General features: G+C 35.7%; 1 protein-coding gene across 1 annotated transcript in view; it reads right to left on the minus strand.

Annotated features, from left to right (window-relative positions):
* The window catches only part of LOC123234547 (nodal modulator 1), a 59,964-nt gene that overhangs the window by 31,179 nt on the left and 13,917 nt on the right, over positions 1 to 14,868 (minus strand). The window contains exons 11-17 of the mRNA XM_044660452.1: positions 13,899 to 14,049; positions 6,289 to 6,463; positions 5,020 to 5,161; positions 3,963 to 4,094; positions 2,620 to 2,756; positions 1,737 to 1,824; positions 753 to 816 (exon numbers count right to left, since the gene is read on the minus strand). Of these exons, the coding sequence (XP_044516387.1) occupies positions 753 to 816; positions 1,737 to 1,824; positions 2,620 to 2,756; positions 3,963 to 4,094; positions 5,020 to 5,161; positions 6,289 to 6,463; positions 13,899 to 14,049 (889 nt within the window). The remainder of the gene's footprint in view (positions 1 to 752; positions 817 to 1,736; positions 1,825 to 2,619; positions 2,757 to 3,962; positions 4,095 to 5,019; positions 5,162 to 6,288; positions 6,464 to 13,898; positions 14,050 to 14,868) is intronic.

Genomic DNA, 14,868 nt, shown 5'->3' on the forward strand with positions numbered 1-14,868 from the left:
TGGGGGCAGCTGGGTAGCTCAGTGGATTGAGAGTCTATACACCAAAGAGATCATAAAAAAGAAGATAAGAACTTATATGTATAAAACTATTTATTGCAGTTCTTTTTGTAGTGGCAAAGAATTGGAAAATGGGGAGATGTCCATGAATTGGGGAATAGCTGAACAAAGTTACACTATGTGAATGGGATAAAATACTACTATGCTTAAAAAACAATGAAGGGGATGGTTTTAGAAAAACCTGACCAAACTTGTATGAACTGATGCAAAGAGAAGTAAACAGCACCAGAACAAGTTATACAACAACAGCAATACTGTAAATATAGTCAACTTTGAAAACCAAGAAGAGAGGTGGCACAGTGGATGTGCTGGATCTGGAGTGAGGATTCATCTTCCTAAATTCAAATCTGGCCCCAGACACTAGCTGTGTGACACTGAGCAAGTCACTTGTCCCTATTTGCCTCAGTTTCCTTATCTGTAAAAAGAGCTGGAGAAGGAAATGGCAAACCACTGCAGTATTTTTGCCAAGAAAACCCCAAAAAGAGTTCAGACACAACTGAAAAACAACTGAACAACAACAATCAACTTTGGAAAACTTAACAATTCTGATGGCTGACTCATATTCCTAAGGACTTATTCACTTCCAGATAGCAAGATAATAGACTCAGAGTACAGATTAAAGTATATGTTCTTCACTTAAAAAAAAAGGATATGCCTACAAACTATTAAATATTTAATAAGCAAGTTAAACGTACGTGTCATAAGTGTAATATCCATGCTCAAACCGATGACAAGATCGTGGGGTCACTTTGTATACACCTTTGACAATGAGAAAAAATAATTTTCATAAATAAGCCTACTTCTGAATCAATATATTAAATCCAGTATTAGTATCTCTAACTTGTAGATATGCAACATATCACAGATTTGTAATAAGAGAATTAGAATGTCAACTAAGTATCTTTTCTACTACCGACCTAGTGTTCCTAATGACTCAAACCATTTAATTCAGTAACATATTTTTGACTTTCTATAATTTAACAACTTAATTTAGTATAGGAATAGCTTCCAGGCAGGCAAAAGAAGGATCAAAAAGTTGAATCCTATTGCAAAATGTTTAAAAACAGCTTTCAATTTTTAAAAATACTTTTCTCAACTTCCAAAGACAAATTTGTAGTATGTAATTTTTCATAGTTTTTCTAACTTAGAAACATGTATGCAATTTTATGGTAAACATAGTCATAGAAATGTTTTTACAACAGTACTCTCTCAAATTCAGCAGTAGGGTATAACTCCTGACTTAGCAGGAGAATAAAACCAATTTCGAGAAGATGAAAACATCTGGCAACTCTTTCTTGTCTGAACCATCAAGAATCAATTTCCTGGTTACTACCTTTTGCACCTAAATAAGATTACCCAAAATTACTACTCTTAACCATACTGAACAGTTGGTCAATCACCAGTACAATTAACCTTTATAAGGAATGATATATCCACTCATAAATACTTTGATCACTTAAACATGTAGTATATTTATGTAAATAAAAATGAAAGATCCGGTGCAATCTTTCTAATTCACTCCATTTAAGTGATATCTCCTTTCAAAAGAAAATTCAATGTCACTGAAAATTGATAGTTAAAATGCAAATAAAGCCAAGAAAGAAAGATGTCTTTAAAATCATTCTCTGATGAGTTTCAATCATTCTAACTAGTAGCGATATTATTCCTTCTAAACTTACCAGGCTTTGACAAGCAGAATCGGTTCACTCCTTTGGATAGGTTATAAATTCCTACATTCTCAGGCCCATTTCCATCCTGATAGAATTCCTATGGGACCAAAGATAACAAAGTTAACAAAGTGATTTACTAGAAATCAGTTGGACATTAAGAAAATTAGTAGTAATATTTATACAGAAAGACCTTTATGTTCAAGACCTACTGATAGATGATTAGATCTATTTATTATGTGCCAAACCCAATACCTGCATAGACTCCCCATCTTTTTTCTTGAGCATCTGTATCATTCCCTAATGGCTGGATAGTAATTACTATTATTAATTTCTAACATCACAACTACTTCTAAATATGTAACTAAGTGGTTAGAAAAACACAGAAACTAAGAATACTAGTTTCCAATCTCAACTTCTGCAATGTGTGGTATAACCAGTTATTTACTTTTTTCATGTCCCAATTACCTGACACCTACTGGTGTCAAAAGACATTAAAGCTAATGAATTTGGGACAATCTGAGCTTCAGAAATGGAATAGCATTATTTTCCTTTTTGAGATCATATTTGCCAATGTGCATTAATTCAAAAACTACAGCCATCAAAGGACAAATCACCACTGTGATCCTTTTTAACTCTTCTTTGCTCTGCACAAAACAATGAACAAAAACTGAGCAGTTATCTCAAGACAAGTAATTACATATGAAATTGATATTAGTATCTTTACTCATTGCTTTCTAATCATCATTTCTCACAATACCTATAGAAGGTAGGTAAAACAAAAACGAAACTGAGACCCAGAATGTGATTTACCCAAGGTAACAAAATTCTTAGAACAGGTAGTCCACTGCTCTTTCCCCTCCAAATAAGACTATCTTCCACATCCCATACATACCAGCGTAATTGCATGAGAAAGTGAACATCTTAGCATATAACCAGTCTGCCTAAATTCAATCCCTGATGCATCCTCTTCTGTAACTTCCACTTCTAGACTTTTATTTTTCCAGCACCAATCTTCATGCATGATACTTACTAGGGAGAAAAAATACACGGAAGACAATACCACATTAATAACATTAATGAAGTAGCTTTCTTCCCAAGAATTTATGATTTTGGAAACAATGCAAAAAAACTAACATAATGATCTGTTCTTAAAATTAGCAAGAAATAAATCAAACTTCACCTGGTAAAAAAAATCAGGCTGTAAAAAAGAATTTCATTGAATTTTAATTGTTTTTATACTAAAATCTTACTTAAATGCTTCATTAAGGTAAGAAAGTAGTTATGGTTTATCAAAAAAAATCAAATAATCTCAGAAATGGAAGAGATATATAAGCTTATCTACTATAATGCATAGCTGAACAAGAGCACCCCATCCCCTGTCTATAACATGTACAATGATTATCCTTATTTATCCACTTGAAAATTTCAAGTGAGGGGGAACCTACTAAATCTCTGGAGACAGCTGGTACAAAAATACAATGCCAACAGGTTACAGAGCCTAGAAGCTCCTACCAAATTTCAAAGTATCAGTTTCAAAATATGAGCCTAGCAATAGAATAATGTATAAGAATGCAACCAGTTAAATTCAAAAAGACTGGTTACTAGATAAAGGGGTTATTTTAACATTAGCAACTCATCAAACCTTGGCAGTTACCATAAGAATTTCTTTAAACCTAATATTGGTAAATTCTTATTTGCCACATGGAAGGTCATTAATTAAAGCACAGAGGGGGTTTGATTGGCATCTGTAGAGAATGAATCAATGAAACCAAAGATCTGAGAAATTAATAAAAATGGAAAGTATACCCTGTACTTTTTCAGGACACTCACTCACTACAATAAGATTAAAGATGGTATTTTGAACAAGTAGAAGTGCAAACAGCCAATGTAGCTTAATTAACAAAATGTAGTAACACAAAATCATAATGTTTATATAACAATAGAACTACTTTATCATTGTCCTTCTATTATTTAGAAATGGAATGGAATGAAGTCCAGACTTATCAAAAGGTGAAGAACATGTTATCTCAAAAAAGGATGATAACACTTTCCTTAAAGCCTAATAATCTATTTATTGCATATGCAGCACCAATGGACAAGAGACAATTAATATAAGATCTAACTAAATTGTGACTGTTATATTTTAAAAGACCAAACACAACTTTTAAAAGAATAAGACTGGCAGAAAGTATAAGGAATGTTAACTAAATCTGACAAAGTTCAAATGCATCTTACTTTTGTATCTGCCAGGAAGCACATTATCAAAAGTAAAAGTCATCGAGTTGACCTTGCCAGAAAGTTGTAGACTGCGCTTTTCCCCCTGACGGCTTATTGACTGTAAAGTCACCAGCAAATCACCACAGGTATCTACAAAAAAAAAGGAAGAGAGTCAGGTTTAGCAAAAAACCTCAATAGGTCAAAGTTTCAAAGACTCAAAGCATTTATTTCTCTCCTCAAATTTCTAGTTTATTACATGTAACAATTTAATTCTTCAAAAACAATTACTGTAAGGTTTTTTCAGACTTAGTGTTAGCATATTTTGTTCTAATTCATCATTGAGCAAATAGGTCACTGGAACCAAAACACTAGCAAACCCCACTTTAATGAAGAATATGAAAATGAGACAGTGAGAGCAGAAACCCTGTACTTTGTCATAAATTAGATTATTTCTCAGAACCTCAACATACCAAAGCCAAAGGAGCCAAAGGTGATGAGAACAATGCCTAGGAGCATTATTCTAAATGGCCTACTACTAGACTTTATTCAGTACATATTAAGAAAAATAAGGGATCATAAAATCCTCTCTAGGAACCAGGGACACAACTAGTATTTTTCACAGCATATTTTTTTACAATCAGTCCAACAGTTTCATAAAGTACATCCTCAACAAAATGAACTAAGATAAATTAGCAAGTGGGAAACATAAGGTAGATCTTCTACTTCAATAATGGCAGCCAGGGAAAAGAAGCACTTGTCGTTTGCTATTTTCCCAGTTTAACTAACTTGCCAATTAAGTGCTAAGCCAAATTGTTTCTAAGATGGTAGAATATGTCCTAACAGAAACCTTTAACTTTCAGAACCCTCAGACAAAGGCCCAGCTGCCTTGTACTAATTAAGGTACTCCTAAGAACACTACTGCTGAGACAGAAAATAAGAGTCTTTAAAAAAAAGAATACTATTATTATATTTGGCAGAATAATATAATATTTTGTCCAGGATGAAGAGAATTTCACAAGCATACCCCCATTGCTTTTTCATAATTATCCATTTGTGCTCTCAATTCATAACTTACCCAAACAAGAGACTTTCCCTGAAACTGAGGCCAAAAACTGGGAAAAAGTCACATCCATCACTGGCCTGTTGGTAACAATAACAGGAAATATTTTGGGCTTCAAAGAAAGTCCTGCTCTGGTTTCTGCCTCAGGAACAACAACCTAAATGAATACACAGAACAACATTATCACACAAGTTTAGTCTGTCACAAAGTACATTTGTTTGTGCCCAGCCTAATATGGATTTTAAATGACAAATATTCATTTTTAAGAACCTGATTTGATACTCTCAACATGTCCATAAACATCTCATACTCATCTATGATCTTAAATGAGTACTAGCTTAAATAGCAGAAACATGTTCACCCTCATGCAACTACTCCTAGCTGTAATAATAAAAAGAGCCAGTCAATGAATGTTATGATAGAAAGGGAGACAGGGAGAGAGAGACTATGTTGGTCTTTTTTTTTTTTTTCCAACATGGCTACTCATCCTATTGACCTGAAAAGCATAAATTACATGACTCTCCCCTCAAAATGGTCCCTAGCTATAAGCCACTAACATCAACCAGGGAATCTGAACATTTTCTGGGTGGATCTTATTTAGAATTAGGCCCTATTTCTATAGTTCTTTTCTTTTTGAGCATTTCTTAAAATGCTTTTTTTTAATATTACAAATTTCTTTATTTTTTTAAATGTTTTATTTTTTCTTTTACAAAAATAAATAAGATGGTAATGTTTACCTATTTTTATCTCATCAGAAAAAGATAACAATAAAACTACTCTTCTGTAAAGAATCAATGTCTATTTCTCATTCTGCTCTCTTACAGATCTTCAAGGTTTGAAACAGAAGGATTCAGCTTCAAGAGAATTGGACTGCCTGGTAACAGATATAAATCCATGATACAGGGAATCAAAAACAGAATACTTTGGAATGATTGTCAATACAGTAAAAATTCTTAAGTGCATATTAGAATTTACATTGTCATGAGCAATCTAAGTATCTTAATCTGGGATCTGTCTTAACTGGGCCTTTAAAAATCATGAGTTTCGGGGGCAGCTGGGTAGCTCAGTGGAGTGAGAGTCAGGCCTAGAGACAGGAGGTCCTGGGTTCAAACCCGGCCTCAGCCACTTCCCAGCTGTGTGACCCTGGGCAAGTCACTTGACCCCCATTGCCCACCCTTACCAACCTTCCATCTATAAGACAATACACCGAAGTACAAGGGTTAAAAAAAAAAAAAATCATGAGTTTCCTCTATTCTTTTAAAGACTAACATTCTCTCATCTTACCTGGACTTTATAGTTCCCTGATTTTGCTTTGAAACAAAATTCTCCTCGTGAATCAGTCTCTGCTGTGATCAAAGACTTTTCCCTTCCATGGGAGGTCATAACAACTTTGTATTTATTGATCTGCTTTATTGTGTCAGGAAAGCGAGTTATAGATATGTAACCACAGACACTGAACCTGCCCAGAAAAAAAAAAAGAAGAAAGCTATTCATTCCAATATGTGAATTTAGTTTGGGAGGTATTAGGGGGAGAGGGAACCAGAATCACATCAAATCACAAAATCCATCCCTTTCTAAGGAAAACCAAACTTTAAAAGCACAATAACACTTAGGTTTAATTAAAAGGTAGACTCAATATTAGTAATTTTGTCAATAAACCAAAACATTAAAAAAAAATAGTAGCAATTTAAGTAGCAAAATCTAGCATCTATTTGTCCAAAGGAAGTCAAGGGTTTTTCACAAAGTGTTTAATATAAAAGCTAGGAGTTATCCTAAATACATAAATCAGTACCAATTTTCAGCAAAAGAAGTATTTCCAAAAGGAAACATGGCAATTAATTCTAACTCCCTCCATCTCCACCCAAAAAAAAAAAAAAAAAAAAGACAAATCTGACAGAGAAGCAGCAGCCCATATGTATCCTCCAACAAATAATACAGCCAAGAAGTGTCAAAGGCCCCACAATCTGTGATTGGCCAGTTCTCCTCATGGAAGAAAGGAAGTACTCTAATTAGCTAGAGATTTCTTTAAAAGGTTAGAATTTTTTTTGAAAGCTATGAAGTAAGGAGAAGCAATGGGCCACAGAAAAGATAAAAATGAAAATGAAGGATTAAGATGGTAGAGATCAGTAGGGTTAGCAATTAATTAGAAGAAGATAACAGCAAGGAGCAGACACTCTTGATAATAAAGGAATACTAGCGATAAAATAAAATGAACCCAGCTCTCTAGGGGCAACAGTCACTTGTACCTCAATAATGCTCTGATACTAGAGATAAGTCTGGAAAGAAAGGACAAGAGTCTATCTGCATTATAACTCAATACAATACCTTTGAAGGCATAAGGAAATTCTAAGTTGATATTGCTACCCTATTCAAACACTTTTCCTACCTTACCATCTACTCAATTAAACTCAAACTTCTTAGAATGGTATTCAAGGTCCTCCACAACCCTAATGCAACTTACCTTTCTGATCTTATCTCCTACTATTTCATATATCCTATATTCTAGCCAATTTGGGACACCTGTCTTTCCCCAAATATGTCCTATGCTTTTCAACCACCATATCCTTTTTCATTCTTTTCCCTCCTACTGGAACATCCATTCATGAATATTTATATCTTCTAAAACCATGTTCATCCTTTAAGGACAACCTAAATACCACCTACTCTAAGAAATATAATGTCAGAAGTTGTTTTGTCAAGATCCAAAATCCCCAAAGGACTTTTCTTTTGTCTTTCTTACAGCTAAGTTTGTGATCTCCCCAAGGGAAAAGGACCATGTCTTATTTAGTTTGGACAACCCTCAGATCCCCTAACAAAAGACTTTGTATGTGGTACATACTTAATAAATGACAACCAGTATGTAACCAGATGGCATTAGTATGCCATACTGAAGATATAACAATCAGTAATGTTCAGTATCTGAGGATTGGCAGTGGAGAGGAACTGAAGAAAAATACTTGCCATACAATGTCAAGTATAAGACATAATAAAGTACTGTATAGCTGATACTTACAAGACTTGAAAGTTTTGCACACACCTATACATATATTATAAAAATAATCAATAATGGGGAGTAGCACAATGGATAGAGAAATAGGCCTGGATGGGAGGTTCTGAATTCAGATCTGACTACAGATACTCCCTTTCTCTATGACTTTGGGCAAGTCACTTAACCCCAACTGCCTAGCCCTTACTGCTGTTTTCCCTTGAAACAGATACTTAATATCAACTCTAAGACAGAAAGTAAGGGTCTAAAAAATTTTTAATAATAATAATCAATATCAATGACACATGTAAAACCCAGTGGAACTGCACATTGGCTATGGGAGGAGGGTGGGGGAAGGGGAGGGAAAGAACATGAATCTTGCAACCATGGAAAAATATTCTAAATTAATCAATTAAATAAAATTTTCCAAATTTGTTTGAAGGAGAAAGATGGGGGAGTTTGACTGGGTTGCTGTCTCTACTCTGATCTCTTGGCTTTGCATCATAAGGATTGTTTTCATTCTTAAGTTTTGATATAACAGCTCAGTAGCTCCATAAAAAATAATGAAAATTTTACTAGAATCTTTAAATCATCCTTCAACTAAATTGTGCTTCAGATTAAACCTAAAAAATAGTACATCTAGAAATAATAATAATAATAATCAATAATAACATATAGAAACATCCAAAGAAAGACAAGTATACCAAAAATTACATCCTATGGTTTATTTACAAGATAACTGGTGTTGTAGGAATGATCCTAAAGTCAGGACCTTCTTAGTTCAGATTCAATGTTGGGGCAAAATGAGGTACTCATGATTTACTGAACACTTAACAAAGGAAGAAGTTTATTTTCCCAAAGATATGCAACAAGGATATAGCAGCCTTTAGCTCATTTCCATGAGGAAACACATCAGAATATGGCAATGTACATGGCGTTGGGCCTCCACCAAGCCTGAAAGGTGAAGAACTCACATGGCTCTTTACTGGCCATAGGCCAGAAAGCTTCATCAGAAACAAAAAGGTTTCCTGAGGAGAGGAAGCTACACCAGGAAAGCCTCTAGGGAATCTGGGGTGAAAGAAAGCTATTTAAGGTTTTGGAGGAGAGGGAAAGGGGAGCTGCACCGGGACACTGTTGTTCTACTGATATCAAAATGAGGATTCAGCAGTAGCTGGACTACTCAGCCATTTTTCTGGAGCAACAGCACTGTAAGGAACTCAACAGCTTCCAAACACCTTAAATGAAGAAAACTCCAAGAATGCTGAGTCACCCTGTCAGAGTAAGACCAATAGAAGTTTATTTATTGATGGCCTAAGGCCAGCTTGAATTAGCACCAGACCCCAGGTCTGAGCTGAGTTCCCTTCTCCCAATGCCTGCTCAACTCAGATAAGAATCCTATAAAAACATACCAGATTTTAATGGTTTGGGAAAGAAGATGACCCAGTCCCTCTGGAGCCCCAGGGGGTACCCAATTCTACCTGATGGTCCAGCAAACCTGTGGTGACTTCTATTGCATAAATGTTGAAAAAGCCAGCCAGAATCCCACAGGCTTAAGCCCTTTTCCTACATGATTATTAATAGCAAAAAGTAAGGTACTGGGAATACAAAGACCAAGGAAGACACAACCTCCATGAAGACATTCCAAAGCCCCCAATGTTGGTTTTCTTTCCCTCCTCAAACTACCCTATGTCTATATTTCTGTACACATCATACCTCATGGTTCCTTTAAGTATGACATTCATAACTCTAGTACTAAGCAGTACTTCAATAAATACTGAATTAAACTAAAGTTGGAAAAAAAAACATCATCCCCAACTCCAGAAATTTCTAGTTGAATAAGGAGATAATCTACACACAAGTGATATAACAAGTTAAAATGAACAAAGTACATAGGAGAAGCACACTAAAGTACTGCAGGTAGAACTGTGAATTGGTCTAGCCATTCTAAAAAGCAATCCAGAACCAGGCTCAAAGTCACTGAAGTGTGTATATCTCCCCTTTCTCTTGTAGCAAGACAGAACTGAGGAAAGTTTCTTGGAAGAGGACAGCTCTAACTGTAAGGAAATTTCTCTTCAGGCCTAAATTTGTCTCTTTTTAATCTTCATCCATTACTGCTAGTTCTGCTCTTTGTTGCAAGTTCAGTCCCACCTCCAAATATTTATAATAATAATATTTATTTTATTTGCAAGAATGACTCTTTAGCAACAGACATGGCCATAGACTCAAACTTGTAACACAGCAAGTGTATTACTAGTCTTTTCTTGCAGGTGAACAAACTGAGACTAAAGGAGAGAAAAATTCAATCAAGATCACCACAGTTAATAAATGATAGACCCAGGCCTCAAATTGAGGTCTAACAGAATTATAGATTCAGAGCAAGAAAGGAATATACAAAGGCATCTAGTACAATCCCCTCTACAATCAAAAGAACTAAATTTCCTGACTAAGTTTTTGGCAGAAAAGGAAACCGTAGATGGAAGTAGATTGTGAATGTCCTTAGATGACAAAATTAGCAGTCTGTATTTTATCAATGGTGAACCACTGAAGTATGGTTTGGTTTGGTTTTTAAGGATAATGATGTGCATTAGGAAGATTACCTTGGCAGCAGTGAGATGAACAGTGACAAAGGATATTGGAAGCTGTCAACCATCTAGGGGAGAGATAACGAGGGACTAAACTAGGAAGAATTAAGAAGAGTGACTGAACCCTGGGTAACCATGAGAATATTACCATCAACAAAAACAAGAAAGCCAAAAAGAGAGAAGTGAAATGGTTCATTCAATCTTGGACACTGTAAGAGGGGAAACTAGATATTAAAGGTATGGTCGCCAGAAATCGGATTAACACGATTTCAAATTAAAAATAGACCCAAGTCAGGATGACTTTTATGGAAGTTTATTTACAATTAGAAAGGTTGAAGGTAGGGAAATTGAGAGAGAGAAACTCTGGCCTGGACCAGAGGTCCAGACCAGATAAGAATGTAGAGGGCCCAGCAAAGGAGCAGAGAGGTTAATTAAACAAGTTTTCTAGCCACAAGGCCTTTTACAATTAGAGAGGCAAGAGAGGCCTCCTTAATGCTAGAGCCTCCAGAAATGCCAAGGGAGGAGAAAGGAAATCAGCCTAACTTACCCACGTGAAAATTCAGAGGAAAGCCTTCTGAGGTCTCACCAGAGATCCTTCAACACCAAGTTCAAAGCGCCAACTCTGCCTCCACAGGAAGTTACCATCATATTTAAAAGATAGCATCTTTCGTCACTTCCTGCATCCACCTCCAATTTTAAGTGGACAAATGGCAGCCTCAACACTGTTTTGGACTGCCCAAAGGGCAGTCCCTTGTTTTTGATTTGTAACTTATTGTCACGTGTGGGTAACTAATCTTCCCCTCCCCACTTAATTCTAAATTGGGTAGGATGACATTATTTCTGATGGCTAGAGTCTAACAATGAATGAGGATGAGCTAATTCTATTTACACAGCATGTAGTATTTAAATACAAGAAGAACATCCAGAAGGGTATGTTCAGGCAATACTAGAAATATAGGACTGGAACTAGAGACAGATCTGCAAGTCAGCTACATAGAGGTGATATATGAAGTTGTGAAAATAGACAAGACCAATAAGAGAGACAGAAGTTGGAGAAAAGTTCCTTGTTTAAGGGAAGGAAGAACTAGTAAAAACACTGAAAAGGAATGGTCAGGAGAAGAGGCCAAACAGAAAAGAATAGTCTCAAAGCAAAAATGTCAGTAACAAACATTCATTTGATACTTATAACGCACCAGGCACTGTGTGTGATGTGTTAAGGTACAAAGAAAGGCAAAAACATGGTCCCTGACATGCAAATAACTATGTACACATAAGCTATATATGTAAAGGAAAGAAAATTACAGAGAAGATAGTGGAAGTGGGAAAGACAGAGACAAGAGAAGAACTTCCTGCAGAAGCGGGATGAATCCTAAAGGAAGGAAGCCAAGAAATCTGGAAGAAGAAAGACAGAAAGGAGGTAAGTTGACCAACTAAGCTAAATCACAGAATACACTGAGGGGAGAAATGCAGAAGAGGACTAAAAAGATAGAAAGGAGACAGGTTGTGAAAGGCTTTAGGAACAACTAGATGGCTCAGTGGATTGAGAGACAGGCCTAGCAACGGGAAGTCCTGGGTTCAAATATGGCCTCAGACCCTTCCTAGCTGTGTGACCCTGAGCAAGTCACTTAACCCCCATTGCCTAGCCCTTACCACCCTTCTGCCTTAGAATCAATACACAGGATTCATTCTAAGACATAAGGTAAGAGTTTTTTTAAAAAAAGGCTTTAAATGCCACTCCCTGGGACTGTGAAAAGAAAAGGCACAACTGGATGCTGCAAAGCTGTTTAAGTAGGGAAGGGAGTTTTTTTCACCAGGATTTCCTAATCTAGAGGAAATTACAGATCCAGAAACTCCCCCAAAAAGTCTGGCCAAAGACAGGAAAATAAATCATGATCATTAATTTCACTTACTGGTAAAGTATTTCAAAAAATTTTTATATTTTTGATTTTTAATAGTTTTTTAAATCTTACAAGCAAATTTTGAGCAGTTACAATCATGTAGGGATGAAATACAGCACTGAAGAATGTAATGTACTAAAAGGCATAAGGAGAAGTCAGAGATAAAAGAAAAATAAGGACATCTAGTTCTAAGCAGCCTAGAACTGGACAAATCTAGAGAGTGGAGCCAATAAGTTTTTTAAAATGCCATATTTCAGTGCAGGCAGTCAGAGCTGAAAATATAGAAAGGACAAAAATAGAAATTTAGAAAAAACAAATAATAAAATAATACAGTCAGAAGAAAATAGGAGAAGTTCAGGGAACTCTTTCCTGAAAAACACATCCTTATGGTAGAATGTGTACTACATAGTCTATAAGTAGGTAACCTTTTTGTATTTTTGTTTTTAAGAGTTCTTTAAATATATGGGTGACTGCTTTTCAAGTTTTTATTTATGTCCAAAAAATAGTACTGTCAATAGTGTTGGGCAACCTAGAATCAAATCCAGCCTCTGGCATGTATTAGTCTTGTGGCCTTAGACAAATTACTTAATTTTTATGTGCCTTAAGCATCTCTCTGTCTACTAAATTACAGATGATTTGCAATCTTTGTTGATGAGTTCCCATCCCAGGAGTTCTCCATGCTGACAAAATCACAGATCCTTTGTGTATTCTGGGATTTAGGTTCAATTATGAGATAGTGCAATGATGATACAAAGAAGCCGCCTAATGACAAAGCAGAACAAAGTGCAATAATCCCAGCCTAATTACTCAAAAACATCTTATAATGTTTCTTAATCAACACTATAATCTTCAGAAGAACACAATAAACATTGACCATAATTCTATCCTTCATAGCTACTTAAAGAGATTATAAAATGGTTCTCCAATTATAGAAGCACCAATTTACATTCAATATCAAGGGAAGAAGCCATTCAAAATGTTATTTAATTTTATTTCATAAACAAACCTATCTTAATTTTTGGAGCAAAATAAAATTTTTAAGGTATTCAACAAATGACTACCTTTTCAGAAAGACTTGGGGCAGCTAGTTGGTTCAGTGGATAAAGAGCCAGGCCTAGAGATGGAAAGTCCTAGGTTTAAATATGACCACAGACACTTCCTAGTTATATGACCCTGGGCAAACCACTTAACCACAGCTGTCCAGCCCTTAATCCAGACAAAAGGTATGGATTAAAAAACAAAAACAAAAAAAAAATTAGGTAATTTTAAAAACTGAAAGTCATCCTGAATTCTTCCACATCTATCTAAAACTAAAACAAATCATTTAAGGGAAAAAAGTACCATCCAAATCTCACATTTCTGTATTTTAAAATTCTCCAAATAAAAGACTATTTGCCCTAGTATTTTCTAAGTAAACTACAATCTTACCCTGTGGCTATGATGTCAGCCAGCTGAGGAGTATTTGGTGCAATTTTGACTGTAAGAGGATCAAAGTAGAGATGCTCCTTCTGAGCATGAATTGTGTATGTTCCTGTGGTTATGTTCTCCAAGCGGAAAGAACCATCACCTTTTGTTTTTACTGAAATACAAGGAAAGCTAAAATAAGCAAATCAACTCTGTACAGATGTGTGTATATATATATATATATATATTCTGGACAAATCAAAACAATAATAGCTAGCTAAACTTTTCATGTTTTCATAAAACAACTTAGAAATAACTTCCTTTTCATTTATAAGTCCTGTTTGTGATCATTAGATTAAGTCTACACTGCCCATCTTTAGATTTAATCACCAAAGGTGAAAGTACCTCCAATCTTGGGAGGTCCTAACCCAGGTGTGCTGGAGTGAGTGACGAATCAGAATCGACTGACCTGCCCCCTGGGCAGTCTATGAGAATCATCTATTGTGATTGGACATGCAAATTAGGAGGGAGGCCCAGGAAATGACGCATAAGTGAACCCTTTAAAAGGAGAAGGTCCTCAGTCATCTGAGGTCTTCGGTGGAAGACAGTGTCTGGTGATGGGCTTCTGGTTTTGGGAAGGCAACCTGAGGGAGCTTTGCTGGTTCCTGACCGAGACTGTTCCATGTGGTGAGTTTAAAGACTGAATCTTCCTGAACTTCTATTAAGAACCTCCTTTTATAGACTCTGTGAATGAAGTTTGCTCCATTCACCTCCAGGCCTCAGGCCCTTTAACCCTCGCCTGAGGGTTAAGATCTACCTGGATTAATTAGTGGGATAGATTCTTATTTCTGTACTTCCTCTCTCTCTTCTCATGTAAATAAACTTCCATAAAAGTCAATTTTGATTTGAGATTATTCTTAATTGAGGATTGATAATAGTTCAATCCTCTGGCGACCATCTTTTAATATATTGAACCCATAAAACCCTTTTTTTC

This window comes from Gracilinanus agilis, chromosome 1 (assembly GCF_016433145.1).
Source record: "Gracilinanus agilis isolate LMUSP501 chromosome 1, AgileGrace, whole genome shotgun sequence".
NCBI lineage: Eukaryota > Metazoa > Chordata > Mammalia > Didelphimorphia > Didelphidae > Gracilinanus > Gracilinanus agilis.